The 13,794-nt window shown below is 32.4% G+C and overlaps 1 protein-coding gene and 1 long non-coding RNA gene across 2 annotated transcripts; both read right to left on the reverse strand.

Moving 5' to 3' along the window:
* Nucleotides 1-7,980: 7,980 nt before the first annotated feature.
* On the reverse strand, nt 7,981-13,309 carry LOC111025064 (uncharacterized). The gene is made up of 3 exons (XM_088123305.1): nt 13,101-13,309; nt 12,877-13,014; nt 7,981-8,333 (listed from the first exon to the last, which is right to left on the reverse strand). Exons 1-3 carry the CDS (start codon nt 13,189-13,191, stop codon nt 8,317-8,319), a joined length of 246 nt encoding a protein of 81 aa, XP_087979431.1. The 5' UTR covers nt 13,192-13,309; the 3' UTR covers nt 7,981-8,316.
* On the reverse strand, nt 8,717-12,870 carry LOC148211785 (uncharacterized). The gene is made up of 2 exons (XR_015790495.1): nt 10,465-12,870; nt 8,717-10,397 (listed from the first exon to the last, which is right to left on the reverse strand). It is a non-coding gene; the product is annotated as an uncharacterized LOC148211785 (long non-coding RNA).
* Nucleotides 13,310-13,794: the final 485 nt, after the last annotated feature.

Below are 13,794 nucleotides of genomic sequence, written 5' to 3' on the forward strand. Positions count from 1 at the left end.
GAATTATGTTTTTGGTTTAAATATTTTCCGTTCGAAATAGGCCCGATTTGTGAGGATTTTAAATTTAAAGGTAGCAAATTTCGATTTTGCTACTTTGGTGAAAAAAAACTATCACTCTAACCTCATTTATTTGTACATCATCAACCAAATTAGTTTCAAAATTTGATTTGTCGGTAGTTTTTTTTTTTTTTTTGTTCTAATAACTATAAACTAGCATTTTTTCTTTTGCATCACAACTGTAAAAAAGATTTTTTTTATAACAAAGATTGATTTTCTATTTTGTTTTTGGTGTATTTAAGATTCCTTATATTTCAATATTGATTAAATCTTTATATGTTTATGTTTTTTTGGTATATTTTTCTTCTTTTTTAATTTTGCTTTTATTTTTTTGTACTGCATATCATAAAATTACTATGATAAAAATAAAAAAGAAACAAATTGTTGCGAATAAATTGAAATAATTTGATTTTAAGAATTTTTTTAGTATTTCAATAAAAAAAATTTGCAAGTTTTTTTTTTAAATAAATGTGACATTGACAGGTTTTAATTTTTGTTAGGTCGATTTGATTAAAGTATTTATGTTTTTCATGGTTGAAATTACTAGTTTATATTAAAATATTATATTATTAATAATATAATATTTTATAAAATATTAAGGGCATAATAGTAAAATGTTATACATTCTTTTCATTTGTCGTGAACATCCAAACAATAAATTTTAATTTTAATGATTTACCATCATTTTGGTTCCAAAAGCAATTAGGAATTTGAAATCATTTCCATAATTTAAAATGTTGAAATTTGAAATCATTTCCTACAAATTCCAAATGCCAAACGGAGTAGAAATTGAGAATAACAGAATAAATGAAGAACAAAAGGTAGAACTTGAATTAAAAGCAATACGGTAAGTAAAAATAGGAAAATACAAGGAAATAATAACTAAAATATAAATCTAAAGCATAAGAACGAGTTCTACAACTAAGAATGAATGAAATGAAGCTGAAAACGAGCTTGGAAGTGATGATTTACTACTGAGGGAGAGGCTTCCTTTTATACGCCCTTGAGTTGGTTGAACTTCTCATCATTTTAGGTGGAAATGGGTTGAAATTCACCTAATAACCCCTTATTGACTTCGACTCACGGTTGTAGCTTGATTCAAACATGTTAGAAATGGCCCCCTTGTCCTTCATTGAGTGAAATGCACGTTTTGGCCAAGTTTGACTTTAGAATTGCGCCAGGCTGCAATTTCTCTGCAAAATGGATTCTGTGATTTTCTTCGAACTTTGACCATGTTTTTCTCATTTTTTTTCCTAAAGTACCATATATTGCAATTTATCTTGAAATGTTCTATGCATGTTCTACTTTAAAAATATATGTAATTCTTTTTGGCAAATAATGATGGTAAAATGTTCAAAATCGGGGTCAAACAGACCTACCAACACATATTTCTGCAGTAAAAAGTCAACCCTAACAAGGCGTCGAATAACCCCACAAACAGAGATGAAAACAATGACAGACGGCAACAGGCGGCGGCTGATGGAGAATAAAAACCCATTAGTTTCAAGAAATCTTTTCAGATGTCGAATTTTAGACAATGTTATAGCCACGGAACATACTCATAAATTCAACATACTCAAAACTAGAACTCTCACATGCCACTTTGTGTGGAAAAAATCTACTTTTACTGCAAGAATAAGTAGAAAATAACTAAGAAATTAAAATGAAAAAACAACACTGAAGAAAACACAAGATTTACGTGGAAAACTCCAAATCGAAAAAAAGTTATGGCCCACAAAGAAAAGATCCATTACGTGAAATATTAATTATCACAATCACATAGAATTCCTCAACTCCAATTATACAAAATACTTTTTCAAAATTTTATACCACTCTAGTTAGTATATTAGACTTGAAGCGGACTCCCTCTTTGTAGCTTTCCAACGTGGAATTATTGCTCTTTTTAATATTCTGCCATAAACTTTACAATATCTGGATTACCAAAATCTGAAATCTTATGTGTATATATACTTTTTGGATTCAACACCAAACTGAAGGGGCAATTGTTCGCTTGTATCTAAATTCTTTGACCTTGGACCCTTATCCTTAGAAATGTTGTTTAGGTTACGACCACATTGAGCAAGCCCGCGTACTAATCTATTTAATATAGGATGTAAAAACACTTCTTCCAACTATTTTTCCATGTAAAATTTTAATTTTCTGTTTCGTTTGAATTTGAGAGAATAATAAGAAAGTAGAAATAGTTGTCAAAATAATTAAAAAATAAATAAAACAAAAGAAAAAAGAAGACTCGAAATAGAAAATGACAAATTAAAGGTTATTTGAATAGACCTAAGCTTTTTTTAACAAACATCTTTAAACTAGCTGTTGAAAACTTGAAAAACAATGCACTTTAATTTGATTCTCATGCCAATAACCATTTTCCGACATTAATGTTAACCATCCTATCCTATTAAGATAAGTAAATAAGCTATTACTCTCGTTGACAATTGATTTTGAGATGGAATCCCATGAATATTGATATAGTATCATGAGACCAAAAACTCAAACGAGCACCCATTCCAAAAATGGGATCTATAATTAAGAATTAGAAGAAAATAATTTTAAATTCTATAATTTTAAGAAGATGGAAATGATTTGAAATTCCTAACGTGGGAAGCCAATAAATTATAACAGATTTCAAATCAGTATTCCACGCAACATTCCATTGTCACCCCACATTTTCATTTTTTTTCTTCTCTTTCTTTATTCTTCTTCTCTGCATGTCTCGTGTTCATAGAACCTCTCTATCTTTCAGTTGCTAGCACACATATCAAAGGTTTTCTTTTTTGCTGTTTTTTTTTTATTTTAGTTTCTTCAATTCGACCAATCTCACACTAGGAAAAAATTAAAATAAAGAAAACGGAAAAATGCATGTATTGATCATGAAATGATTGGTCGGTGGCGGCCGAATTCCCAATTGCGTAATTAATTTGGTCAAACCACTGCACTACACTACAACTTGCTCGTTTTTAACTCCTCTTTGTCCCTTTCCTTGACTATATTTACGAAATTATCTCATAAGCAAGTTTTGACCTTGGAAATGTCGATGTCGACATGTTGAGGTCTTTATTTTACGAAATGTCGATATTGACCAATATTTTGAAAATTTTTATAGAAATTGTGAAAATGGATGAAAATTATATTTATTAGTAAATAAAACTTTAATTATAGCTTAATTAAGCTATAATTGATCACTTAGGTAAAAATATAGATAACTTCCCTTATGAAAATGTGGCGTCGATAAAAATATCGAAACAAAATAATAAAGATGGATGAAAACAATTTAAACTAGTTCAATGTTGTTTAATTATGTTTATGAATATTTTATAATCAAATTTGTTAAATCATGATATCACAGTTTTATTTAACAATGATTTAATTTAATTGAAAATATGATATTGTAAATATACGGAGGTTCAATGGAGCCCTCATAACTTTGAAGCCAATAAAAACACACCCAATAGCCCAAAAACAAATGTATAGTATCAAATAAAAAGAAAAATAAACGAATAAAAAATAAAGAGTAAATTACATAAACCACCCCTGAAATAAAAAAAAAAAAAAAAAAAAAAAGAGGCTGAGGTCTACCTTCGAAAGGGAAAAAAAATAATAGAAAATCTAGGGTTTCTCTTTTTTCTTTTTTTTCAAAGGAAAAAATAAATGATATAACCATGGAAAAAAAATGATATATACCAGTATTTATTATATAACCATTTAGTTGAGTATAGAACAATAAAAAGCATATATTATATAACTTTTGAGAGGAGTATATGTTTATCATACTATATATTAAAAAATTAAATAAAAATATATTATATAATAATCGTTGGAATATATTATATAATCTAATAGTTTAGTATATATAGATAAAAATTATATATAATATAACCTTTTGAAGGAGTATATGTTTATCATAATATTAAAAATAAGACGCCGAAAAAAAATATACATGAGAAAAATTAAAACAAGAACCACTGAAAAATTAAGCAATAATAAATTTGAAAATATAAAATCTTTAATAAATGTGAAAATATTATGCGTTAATTGAAAAAAATATATATATATTGAAAGTATCAATAAAAAATAGACATAATAATGTGGATTGTTGCAACCTAAAAAGGGTAATATGGTTACAAAAAAGTCCTTGAAATTTAAAAGTGAAAATTTTCCTCCAAATAGACCTTTGTAAAAAATTGGTTGGAAACAAACCTCTAAAGACAATTCCTCTCTATATGTACACCACTAGATTGGCGGGGGACTCAAATTATTTATGTGAAATTTTTTCTCCCTATTCTGCCCTTTTACTTTAAATATTTTCATATTTATTTTGGGATAATTTTGTCCTTCAATGTAAAATAGAGATAACTATAGGAATAGCTAAAAATAGATTGATTTGAACAATTGACAAAATAATCAGGAAAATAGTTAAAAGGCAGTTAGAGCTAAACTAGGAGATTTTATGTGGACAAATTTACCCTTCATCAAAAATATGTAAATTTATCCTTACATTACCCCTATAAATTTATGACAAAACTACCCTTCAACAAACCTTTATTGCACCTAAATTTTAGAAACAAGATAGTGAATGGAAATTATAAAGTTCAAAAATTTTAAATAACATATAGATTTAGAAATTTCAAAATTTATAAGATAAAATATGTTGAATGCATACTTTGAAATAAAGAAAATATTAAGATTGAATCAAAATGTAAAATGGATTTTAAAAAATCTAAAATCAAATTAGAAAAGTGGAACATGAATAAAAAATAATATTGAAATTCGAAAGTGTTGTTTTTAAAAACATAGAGGGAGGAGTTGCATTGCAGAAGATGAGAACTAATACTGTGTCAGAATCCATTATGGAAGAAGGCAACTGAAAGGACTTCGAAAATACTCGAAGACAGTGTTTCCATCCATCTATTGATGCTGCAAAGCTCATAAAGAAAAATTTAAACCTCCCATCACTATCAACCTCGTGAGCTGTGTATGTCCTTGCAAAAATACATAGAGTAAATATGCTTATAGACTGACTAAAGACAGAGTAAGTATAGGCGGATACTGTACCTGGATTTTTATCGATCAGCCTCCCTGCAAAGGACGGGATGATAGCGTACGACTGTTCTGGTGACCCCCTTAATGAGTTAACGACTTTCTCTCTTCCTCTCCAGGCCTTGTCATAACTAATATTGACTTCGTGCTTCTTCCGAACATAATCGATTATGTCGCGTGGACTATAGTGCCTCCTACTATTCATACTTAACATTGTCTTGACACATTCCCTTATCATTGTCGTTGTTGCTTGCTTATGGTGACTACGAACAGCGTCAATCGAATATGTATGATCCAGTACGAGTTTTCTAATCATCCATAATTTACCGTCGCCATATCGAGAGGAGCGGCAATACCACTTGCATGTTTCTTCGATGCACCTTACAACCAGCTATTTTTGGTTGGATTTGACGGTTTTAAATTGAAAACTCCATTTTACTGCAATAACATAAAGCGCCTTCTTCAACTCTTCTTTATTTTGAAAGACAGATAATTCTTCCAACGTGGAATCAGAGGGAGTACAATAAAAAACAATAGGGTCCATGAAGTAAATTTCTTCCCCCTAAGGTAAACTATATTCTGGGCGGCGTCTGAACTTTCACTAACCCCGTATATGGTATTATGTACAGGGTCGGTATCTACACTATGCAGTAGTCGCTGCACATGACATCCGACAACAAGGATATGGCCCACGACACGTACCTATCTACTAACAGCCTCAAATTATCGACTTGTTAGTACCATTTCTGAACAGTGAAAGCCGTGTAATATTTTTTCCTTCTGGAAAATGAAGATCTCTAGAGATACATTCATTGAGTTGTTGTAGGGTGGAATCAAATGGAATCGAAACGTGCCCGATACTGAACCTTTGATAATTGTCGTGCTCCTCCCAACTTCCATCCTGTAAAACCGTGGCTAAGAATGATCGCAAAGTGTTTCCACGTTGATTGATTTAATTTCTGAAAAAATGTAACAAGAAAATGGGTGGGGATTAGTGGCACCTTGTGTAATAACATTAAAAAGAAACCGTATTTAAGGTTGTTGATTACAATGGAATCTTCAAACCAATTAGTTATATTTGTTAACAAGAAATTAATAATATTTCAAACTAATTTGAATGATATAGGTAGGTTTGGTGGTTTAAATTTTGTGGAAATATGTTAGGAATTATGTAGATTTTGTAGTTAAAGGGGGTAGGCAGAGATTTTAGGGATTTCTGTCGAATGTGGGTGACCTAAAACGTTGATGGGTAAAATGGAGAAAGGTTGCAATGGCAATATTGGGCATGAAATGTGTGGACGGATAAATACACCTCCCCGAATTTTAGGAAATCAAATTTGGCCATGACATGTAATTTAAAAAAACTTTGCCCATTTTTGTTAACGGTAATTTGTGCTTAGCCATTCCTAAAGATTTCCGTATAAAAAGATTGTGTCTCATTTTTTCTTCTCCTTCTCTCCCACATCAGTTCCCCCAATTTTTTCTTCTTTTTGTTTTCATTTTTTCAAAATATTTTATCAACATCCTTACAAATTCAGTTTTCTTAAATTAACTTTATCTCTCTCGAAAACTCTCCCTCTCAAAAGTTTGAATATAAAGAGTTTGAATATAAAGAGTTAGAATAGGTATAGTTTTATTTTTTGTTTTTAAAAATTAATTAAAAAGTTATAACTTGTTTTTAATTATAATTAATAAGGAATTTCAAAAGTTATTTTCCATGACTATATAAAGGATTTTTTCTTACTTTTTCTCCAAACTTTTTCTTCATTTTTCTCCTTTAGTCAATGTCTTGTGTTTTCTTTGAGATCACATACTAGCTTTTTTCTTAAATCAAAACGAAGTTTTATTTTCTTTTATGCATTGTTATGTTTAGGAAAAAAAGGGAGGAAAAATCCATGAATATGTATTTTTTTAGAGAAAAAAAAATTCAAGTAATTTAAGTAAAAAAATTAATTAATTTTTACATTTTTAAACATTAAAATAAAAACCATGAAAGTTGACGTGCACAACACATGTTTCTTGCTAGTTATATAAATAGACCGAGGTTTAAGATTTTACAAAGTTGTATACAATGGATGAAATCCTTAAACAAATTACTAAATAGACTATTGAACTATATATTTAATAAACGAAACAATAAAAAATTCAAATATAGCAATCAAAATTAAATGTTTGCCATTTTCCTTCCACATAACACCTACAAGGAGTAGATATTATTTCAAAATCCCTACAAAATAGTTATTTCAAAATTTCCACTTTCTACCCTTTCCCAAAACCTACAATGAGTTTGATTAAGAATAACCGAATTGATAAAGATTTTTTTTTTTAAAAAAACAAAATAGAAAAAATAATCAAACAACCAGAATATACAACTGATTTTTTGAACAACCATAATAACCATATATTTTTTTAACCATAATATTCAAATCAGATTTGAATCGTGCAATACAATTGCTGTAACCGAAATTCAAGGCGCCAAATCTGTGAACAAACTAACCTTCCTTGCCTAAAACTTCAATTGTTTGGCGATAATTTTGGGAAGAAAGGAATATGTAAAATTAAATATAAAAGCAATAATTCGGGGCAAAATTAAGATTAATAAAAAAAAAAAACTTAAAATCTTGAAACCGAAATATGTAAAATTTGGAAACACAGTCCATTTATGAAATATAGTTTCTAATATAAGCTACCGAAGATAATTCCTCTCTACCAAATTAGGTCCATAGTTTCAATGGTTTGGAACAGTGAAGGGTAGCTATGAGATAAAGTTATAAAGCTCACTCCACCTAAAATAAATTGAGTTGGCTTTGAGGGACTCATTCTGCTACTTGCAAAATTCCTGGTCGGACCGAGGAAAAACGACCCGTCGGGTAGTAAATCACAAACTTGGATGTATATGAAATGCTGTTAAGTTCAAACTTGGAAGACAAAGTCTAGGAGCTGGTACTGGTAGTATTACACAGATCGCAGTCCCTTATTATTACACACCTCAAACATTGCCCTTCCTATTAAGTTGTTGCGCAGCAGAAACAAGGAACTGCCAACAAAAACTTGGAATCTCCAAATATTTGACAAAGAGAGACCCAACATGACCTCATTCTCTGAAAACATGGGTGACTTCTATTCAAAAAATAAATAAGAAAACAAAGACAAAAAGCCGAATGACTTGATATAAAAATGCCACGATCCATAGGGAGAGTTCTCCAATCAATCATCCTCGTCATCTGAAGTTGATGGAAAATAAGAAGGGGCTCATTAAATTAACAAAGATAGGCAAAAAAAAAAAAAAAAAAAAAAAAAAAAAAAAAAGAATGCAGATATAATGGTTACAACCCTGGTGTTGAAGAGAGACAAGGATCCAGAGGCTAGAAAAAAATATGACCATGACACTAACATACCTAGTTTTGAGAATTGAGATTGACTATCTAGTCCTTGTAATTTAAAAAGTTTCTCTTAGATTCTTGAACTTTCTATTTTGTCCCAAAACTTTGTTAGTTTGCTTTTCCGATATATTGGTATGTTGGTTGTATTATTTAAGGATACGTGATGGATTGATTTTAGGTCGGTACTGATAAACTAATATAATAAAGTTAACTCGATGACTTGCTAGATACAAAATAGAAAGTTTCGGGACCTATTATAAACCTTTTAAAATACAGAGACTGTATAGACACAGAACTTGAAAGTTCAAATCGTCATCTTCGAAATCTGAAAATTCCTGAGATATTGTATGGACTCTTGCATGATCGCTTGTGGAGTGCACTCCATAGGAGAGAGAAGTTTATTCCTCTTTGGTTTTGAATCTCTGTCCACGAAATCTTCATTTTCCTTTTCGAGAGTCTCAAACAGATTGACTTGCAGCGATTTAAAAGCCAAGGGCTTCTCAGATTCGTTTCTTAATTGAAGATTATCCTTTCTTCGAGTGGTAGGGGAGGAATAAGACCTTTGGCATTCTTCGTACCTTTTGGAGTACCACACCAAATGGTTTCCCCATTTAACTCTTGAAGAACACCCGAAACATTAATGTGATAGCTTCATGGGAATCGAGAGCAACAATTGTCACCAAAAGGTCATCAATACTAGATGCTTGCATGATCTTTGTAGCAGGCAGTATATCACCTTGACAGGCTGGGAGTAAATTAGGAACCATTGGCGCGCGTGTAAACGAGGTGCTCTACCAACTGAGCTTTAGCTTTTTTACCATAAAATATTGGACGCTTGCATGAGTTTCTTACGAGTTTCAGTCATAACTTCATTTAACTCCTTAACCTCTACTTCAATACCGCCACCAGCATCATCTAAGATATCAAGAGAAGACATTTCCCCTACCACGCCCTTTGCTGAAAGGACCCAAGAAAGATTCCTTTTCCAAATTGAGAATATATTTAGGGTTAATCAAAGAACCATCTTTACCAGAGGGCCCATCAATCAACCCTTTCAAATTCTTATCCAAAGCGATGGAGTCAACCCTTGAAATAAATGCTTTTTGTCTTCTAACCTTTTCACCCTTTAAAAAAGGAAGCATACCTTTCTGAGATTTATCATCTTCTGCAACTTTCTGCATTCTTTGCATGTCCAAAGAGTTTTAAGAATTCAACAGCGACGGCTGATTGAAAGAGCAACCAGGCAACAAAGCATCTTCATTAACAGCTTCCACTCGGACAACAAAAATCCCAGTTTTCGTAATGATCTCAATATACGCAGGGATGAAACCACAAACATTATTTTCTACTTGAATCAATGCTACTGAGCAAAATAGAAGATTTAGGATTTGTCGAGATATTCTTTAGACCACCCCAGTGAGTACCAATGGCTTGAAAACAATGTTCATTCCAAAAATTTTAAGGCAAGTCCCGAATCTTCACTCAACCTCCATTGCAAAATTCAACTTCACTTCTACTGTTCTCACTAAAATTCTATTTTTCCAATTTCACATGAAAATTTCTGATCTTTCGCCATTTCCCATTGAGCCATTTTGGAGTAAAAATCCTTCCATCCTCAAATTTTAACAATGCCATGTCTGCCAGAATGGATTTATTGGACAATCGAGTGAAAAAGTTTCCTTTAATGTAGTAGTGAGATCTTTCTACTTATCATGAGAACAAAGCCCGAAATGACCATCACATTATCTCAATCCAACTCCAAAACTTCTGATACCTTTCTAACCCAAAAATAGTTCGAGAGCCCCAAATTGATTGGGTCTCCTAGATTGATCAACTTCTTATTAGGAGAGAAATTAAGATTGCTGCCCTTCTTAGTGAACTTTGAGAAAAGCTCCTCTCCAAAACCTATTAGGAGAGAAATTAAGATTGCTGCCCTTCTTAGTGAACTTTGAGAAAAGCTCCTCTCCAAAACCTCTTGAAACTTCTTGCTTCCTCGGGACATTTCTTTCCTTTGCTAAAATATATTTCACCATGTCCCAAAAAACTAACCATCCTATTTCCCAAGCCCTGCGGCTATTACAGACCTTTTCCCACCAGTGGAAGGCCAAACAACTAGTTCAACTAGAAACCTTGAGTTATATTTGGATTCTACTCATACCAAACTTAGTACTTGTCTGTCTAAAAAAGGGTGTTTGCAATGGCGACTGCAACAAATTAACTAGCTGGACTTCAAACCAGACTAACTGCGGGAATTTCACAGGCAAAATCTCATTATGTTGCGAGGCTTCCATATAAAACCAATTATCATCAAGCCATAAACAATAATACGAGTTCTCCACACAACAACTATTGATTTTCATGATGAGAATGCTAAGAAAAAGCTCAAATCTGGACTTTTCTAATGCTGGAACACTGTAAACCCCCACGGATTAACTATATTCTTACCAATTGGGACAATGTCACATCTTCTTCACCATGATGTTCCCCATGTAGACTAGTTTCAATGATCTAATTATTGAGGGGGAAAGGAGCCCAATAAGGCTCCTAGTTTAACATAATGGAACCACAGTGACATGAAATGCCATCATAATAGTCAAACCTGGTTCAGTTAGTTTATGTGATTTAAAATGTCTGAAAAAAAATAAACAACTATCCACAGACTTCAATGACAACAATAAGTGAGAGGCTCCATTTATTCTATCTAGAATTCGGGACAATGTGATTAATGTAAGCTTCATCAGATTTTGGCTTCACTGGTCGACTGGAAATACCCCTCTTCATTGTTTGTATCCCAAACCTTAATTTTTCTCCACCCAAAAGCACATGGGAAGAAACTTGGAACCCCTTCCACCCTGACTTGAGCCCTCGGCTTTAGAAGATAGGTTTGGATAATTAATGAAATTCAGGAACAGGTTACCCCTTGGCATCCTCCCTACAATTTATCTCACTGGCAGCCCTGAAGTTGGTTGGTGTCTCAATGGAGCTGGCAACTTCACCATCATATTCCTGTTCCTGGATTTGGTGAGACAACAAGATACATCCACTACATCCACCTTGTACAAAGAAATACAGCATGGTAGACATCCAAGAAAGGTAAATTTCTTCCTTTGGGAGCTCAATTATGAAAGTACTAACACTAAAAAGCTTGTGAAAAGGAGCTTAACCATGGACCTTTCCTCTTCCCACTGTATTCTTTGCAGAGAAAGCTGTGGAGAGATAGACCGTGGCTTCTTCAAATACCCCCTTGCAAACAGGTTTTTGGAGACCCTCTTCACAACTTTCAATAGGCAAGTGACATCCCAAAGAGTGTCAAAGGCTTTAGAATATGTATTGCTTGGTAATCGTTAGGAAAAGAAAAAACAAGACTCTTTGGCTACAAACCTACAATCAATTAGATTTGTTTTTTAGAATGTTTGATTAGAAATAAACAATAGAACCTTCAATGAAGGGGAAAAAAAAAAAAAAGTCCATGATAAATTTCTTCATAATGTAATGCTCCTTCATGGAGAAATTATATCCCTACTTCAACAGTTATTAACTTTTATGATCTTTATACCAATCAGAAGAATTCTTTGTGACCTTATTAGGTTTCTTTGAGGCTTGGCTCTCATCCTCTTTTTTGAAATTTCATACCATGTATGAAATATTAACTTCTGATCAAAATATATATATACAGATGTGAGAGGAATACAAGAAAAAAGCTGGAACAGAAAGCTCCCACCTCTCCCTTGTGCCTTGTGTATCCAATTACTTGCTCGATTGTTGAAACCATTGGGAAATTTATTAATGATTGATGAAATGAAAAAATCTGGCATGAAATCTTCTGCTCAGGAGGAATTCATTTGACAGAGATTTAGAGGAAGGAGGGTATTGTGATCTTGCAATCAGAAGCTGGAATGAACATTGTGATAGATTTAGCTGGGTTTGGTGTTGCTCAAAAGAAGCCACTACCTTACTCCTAGTTCTTTAACTTCTTTCCAGTTGTGGTTTAGAGGAAAAGCATGTAGAAAGGAACAACAGAAATGTCAAAAATGTTAGTGACAGTAAGTTTTTAGAAATTGTACAGTACATGATTTCTAGCTGGAATGCTCTTCATAGAGATTTTCTTTTTTAGCTAAACTACCCGATCTATCTCGATACTTGCAATGGGGATGTTTCCTATAAGCCCTTTGACTGGGGAAATATCAAACGTCCCTAATCTCTTCTTTTCTAATCTTACTTCTTCTGATCCTTCAAAAGCTATTAAACAATGACCGAACAAGTAATCGGAGGAGTTATTAAATAAGAACGTCGATCAAAATTTGCAATCCGATAAAGACAATGTTAATGGGTGGGGGTTAAAAAGGAGCAGAAATGTAATTAGATGATAGAAGAAGAAAGTGACCAAAGTAGCGGCGCTCGTTGGCGGCTTTGGCCTTGTCGAGCATCTTGTCAAGGTCCTCCTGGAGCTTAGCGTCCCATTTGACGAGCTGATTGACGAACACAGCTCCCAATCCCATTCCAATGACGTGCTCCCAAGGATCTGCAAATGGAATAAATGACAGAAATCGATAACAAATGAAGAATTTAGAAAATTAAATCAGGAACGGAGAAAACTAGGGTTCATACGGCGCATGTAAGGGAGTTTACGGAGAGCATTGGAATACATCTGAGTGCCGAGGCCCAGAAGGGCTCCGATCATCGTCGCACTCCACGCCATTGATGTAAACGAATCGTTGTGTTTAGCGCTGAAGGAATCAGAAAGTCCTCCCTCCACTCTGCACTTCAACTCTGCGCTGATGGGATGCGTCCCGTTTCACTCTGCACTTGGCTTTTGCATTAATTCTTTTTTTTTTTTTTCCTTAGTTCTTTTAACTTGAATACATCGATTTTTCTTTTTAATATTATTATTTTAAACTTGGCCTAAATATAACCTGAAAAATAGTTTTCGAATAACAAAATAAGTTTTTTTTAGGTTAAAATATGCTTTTCATCTTGTCCTTTTAGTAAAGTAACAATTTAGTTCTTGAATTTAGTGAAGTAACAATTTAGTTCTTGAATTTTTACTTCTAACGATTTAGTTTAGTCTATGTACTTTCAAATTTGTAACAATTTGGTTCTCAAGTACACAATTTAGTCCCATCGTAAAAAATTTTGTTAAATTTCTTATAAATTTAGATTGATGAATCGATGAAGGACTAAGTGTGTTTACAAATTAAAAAACTAAATCGTTATAAGATAAAAATTGATACTTAATTTTGACAAAAAAAAATTTCGGTAGGGACTAAATTGTAAAAAAAAGTTTAAACTATAAGGACTTAAT

Source organism: Momordica charantia, assembly GCF_013281855.1.
Source record: "Momordica charantia cultivar OHB3-1 chromosome 4 unlocalized genomic scaffold, Mcharantia_2.0 BLBB01000004.1, whole genome shotgun sequence".
In the NCBI taxonomy this organism is placed as follows: domain Eukaryota; kingdom Viridiplantae; phylum Streptophyta; class Magnoliopsida; order Cucurbitales; family Cucurbitaceae; genus Momordica; species Momordica charantia.

Bases quoted from the DNA above. Each gene is read 5' to 3' on its own strand.
- LOC111025064 (XM_088123305.1), bottom strand. From the start codon at position 13,191: ATGGCGTGGAGTGCGACGATGATCGGAGCCCTTCTGGGCCTCGGCACT. The intron at 13,015-13,100 runs GTATGAACCCTA...TTCCATTTGCAG, and splicing joins TAAACTCCCTTACATGCGCC to ATCCTTGGGAGCACGTCATT.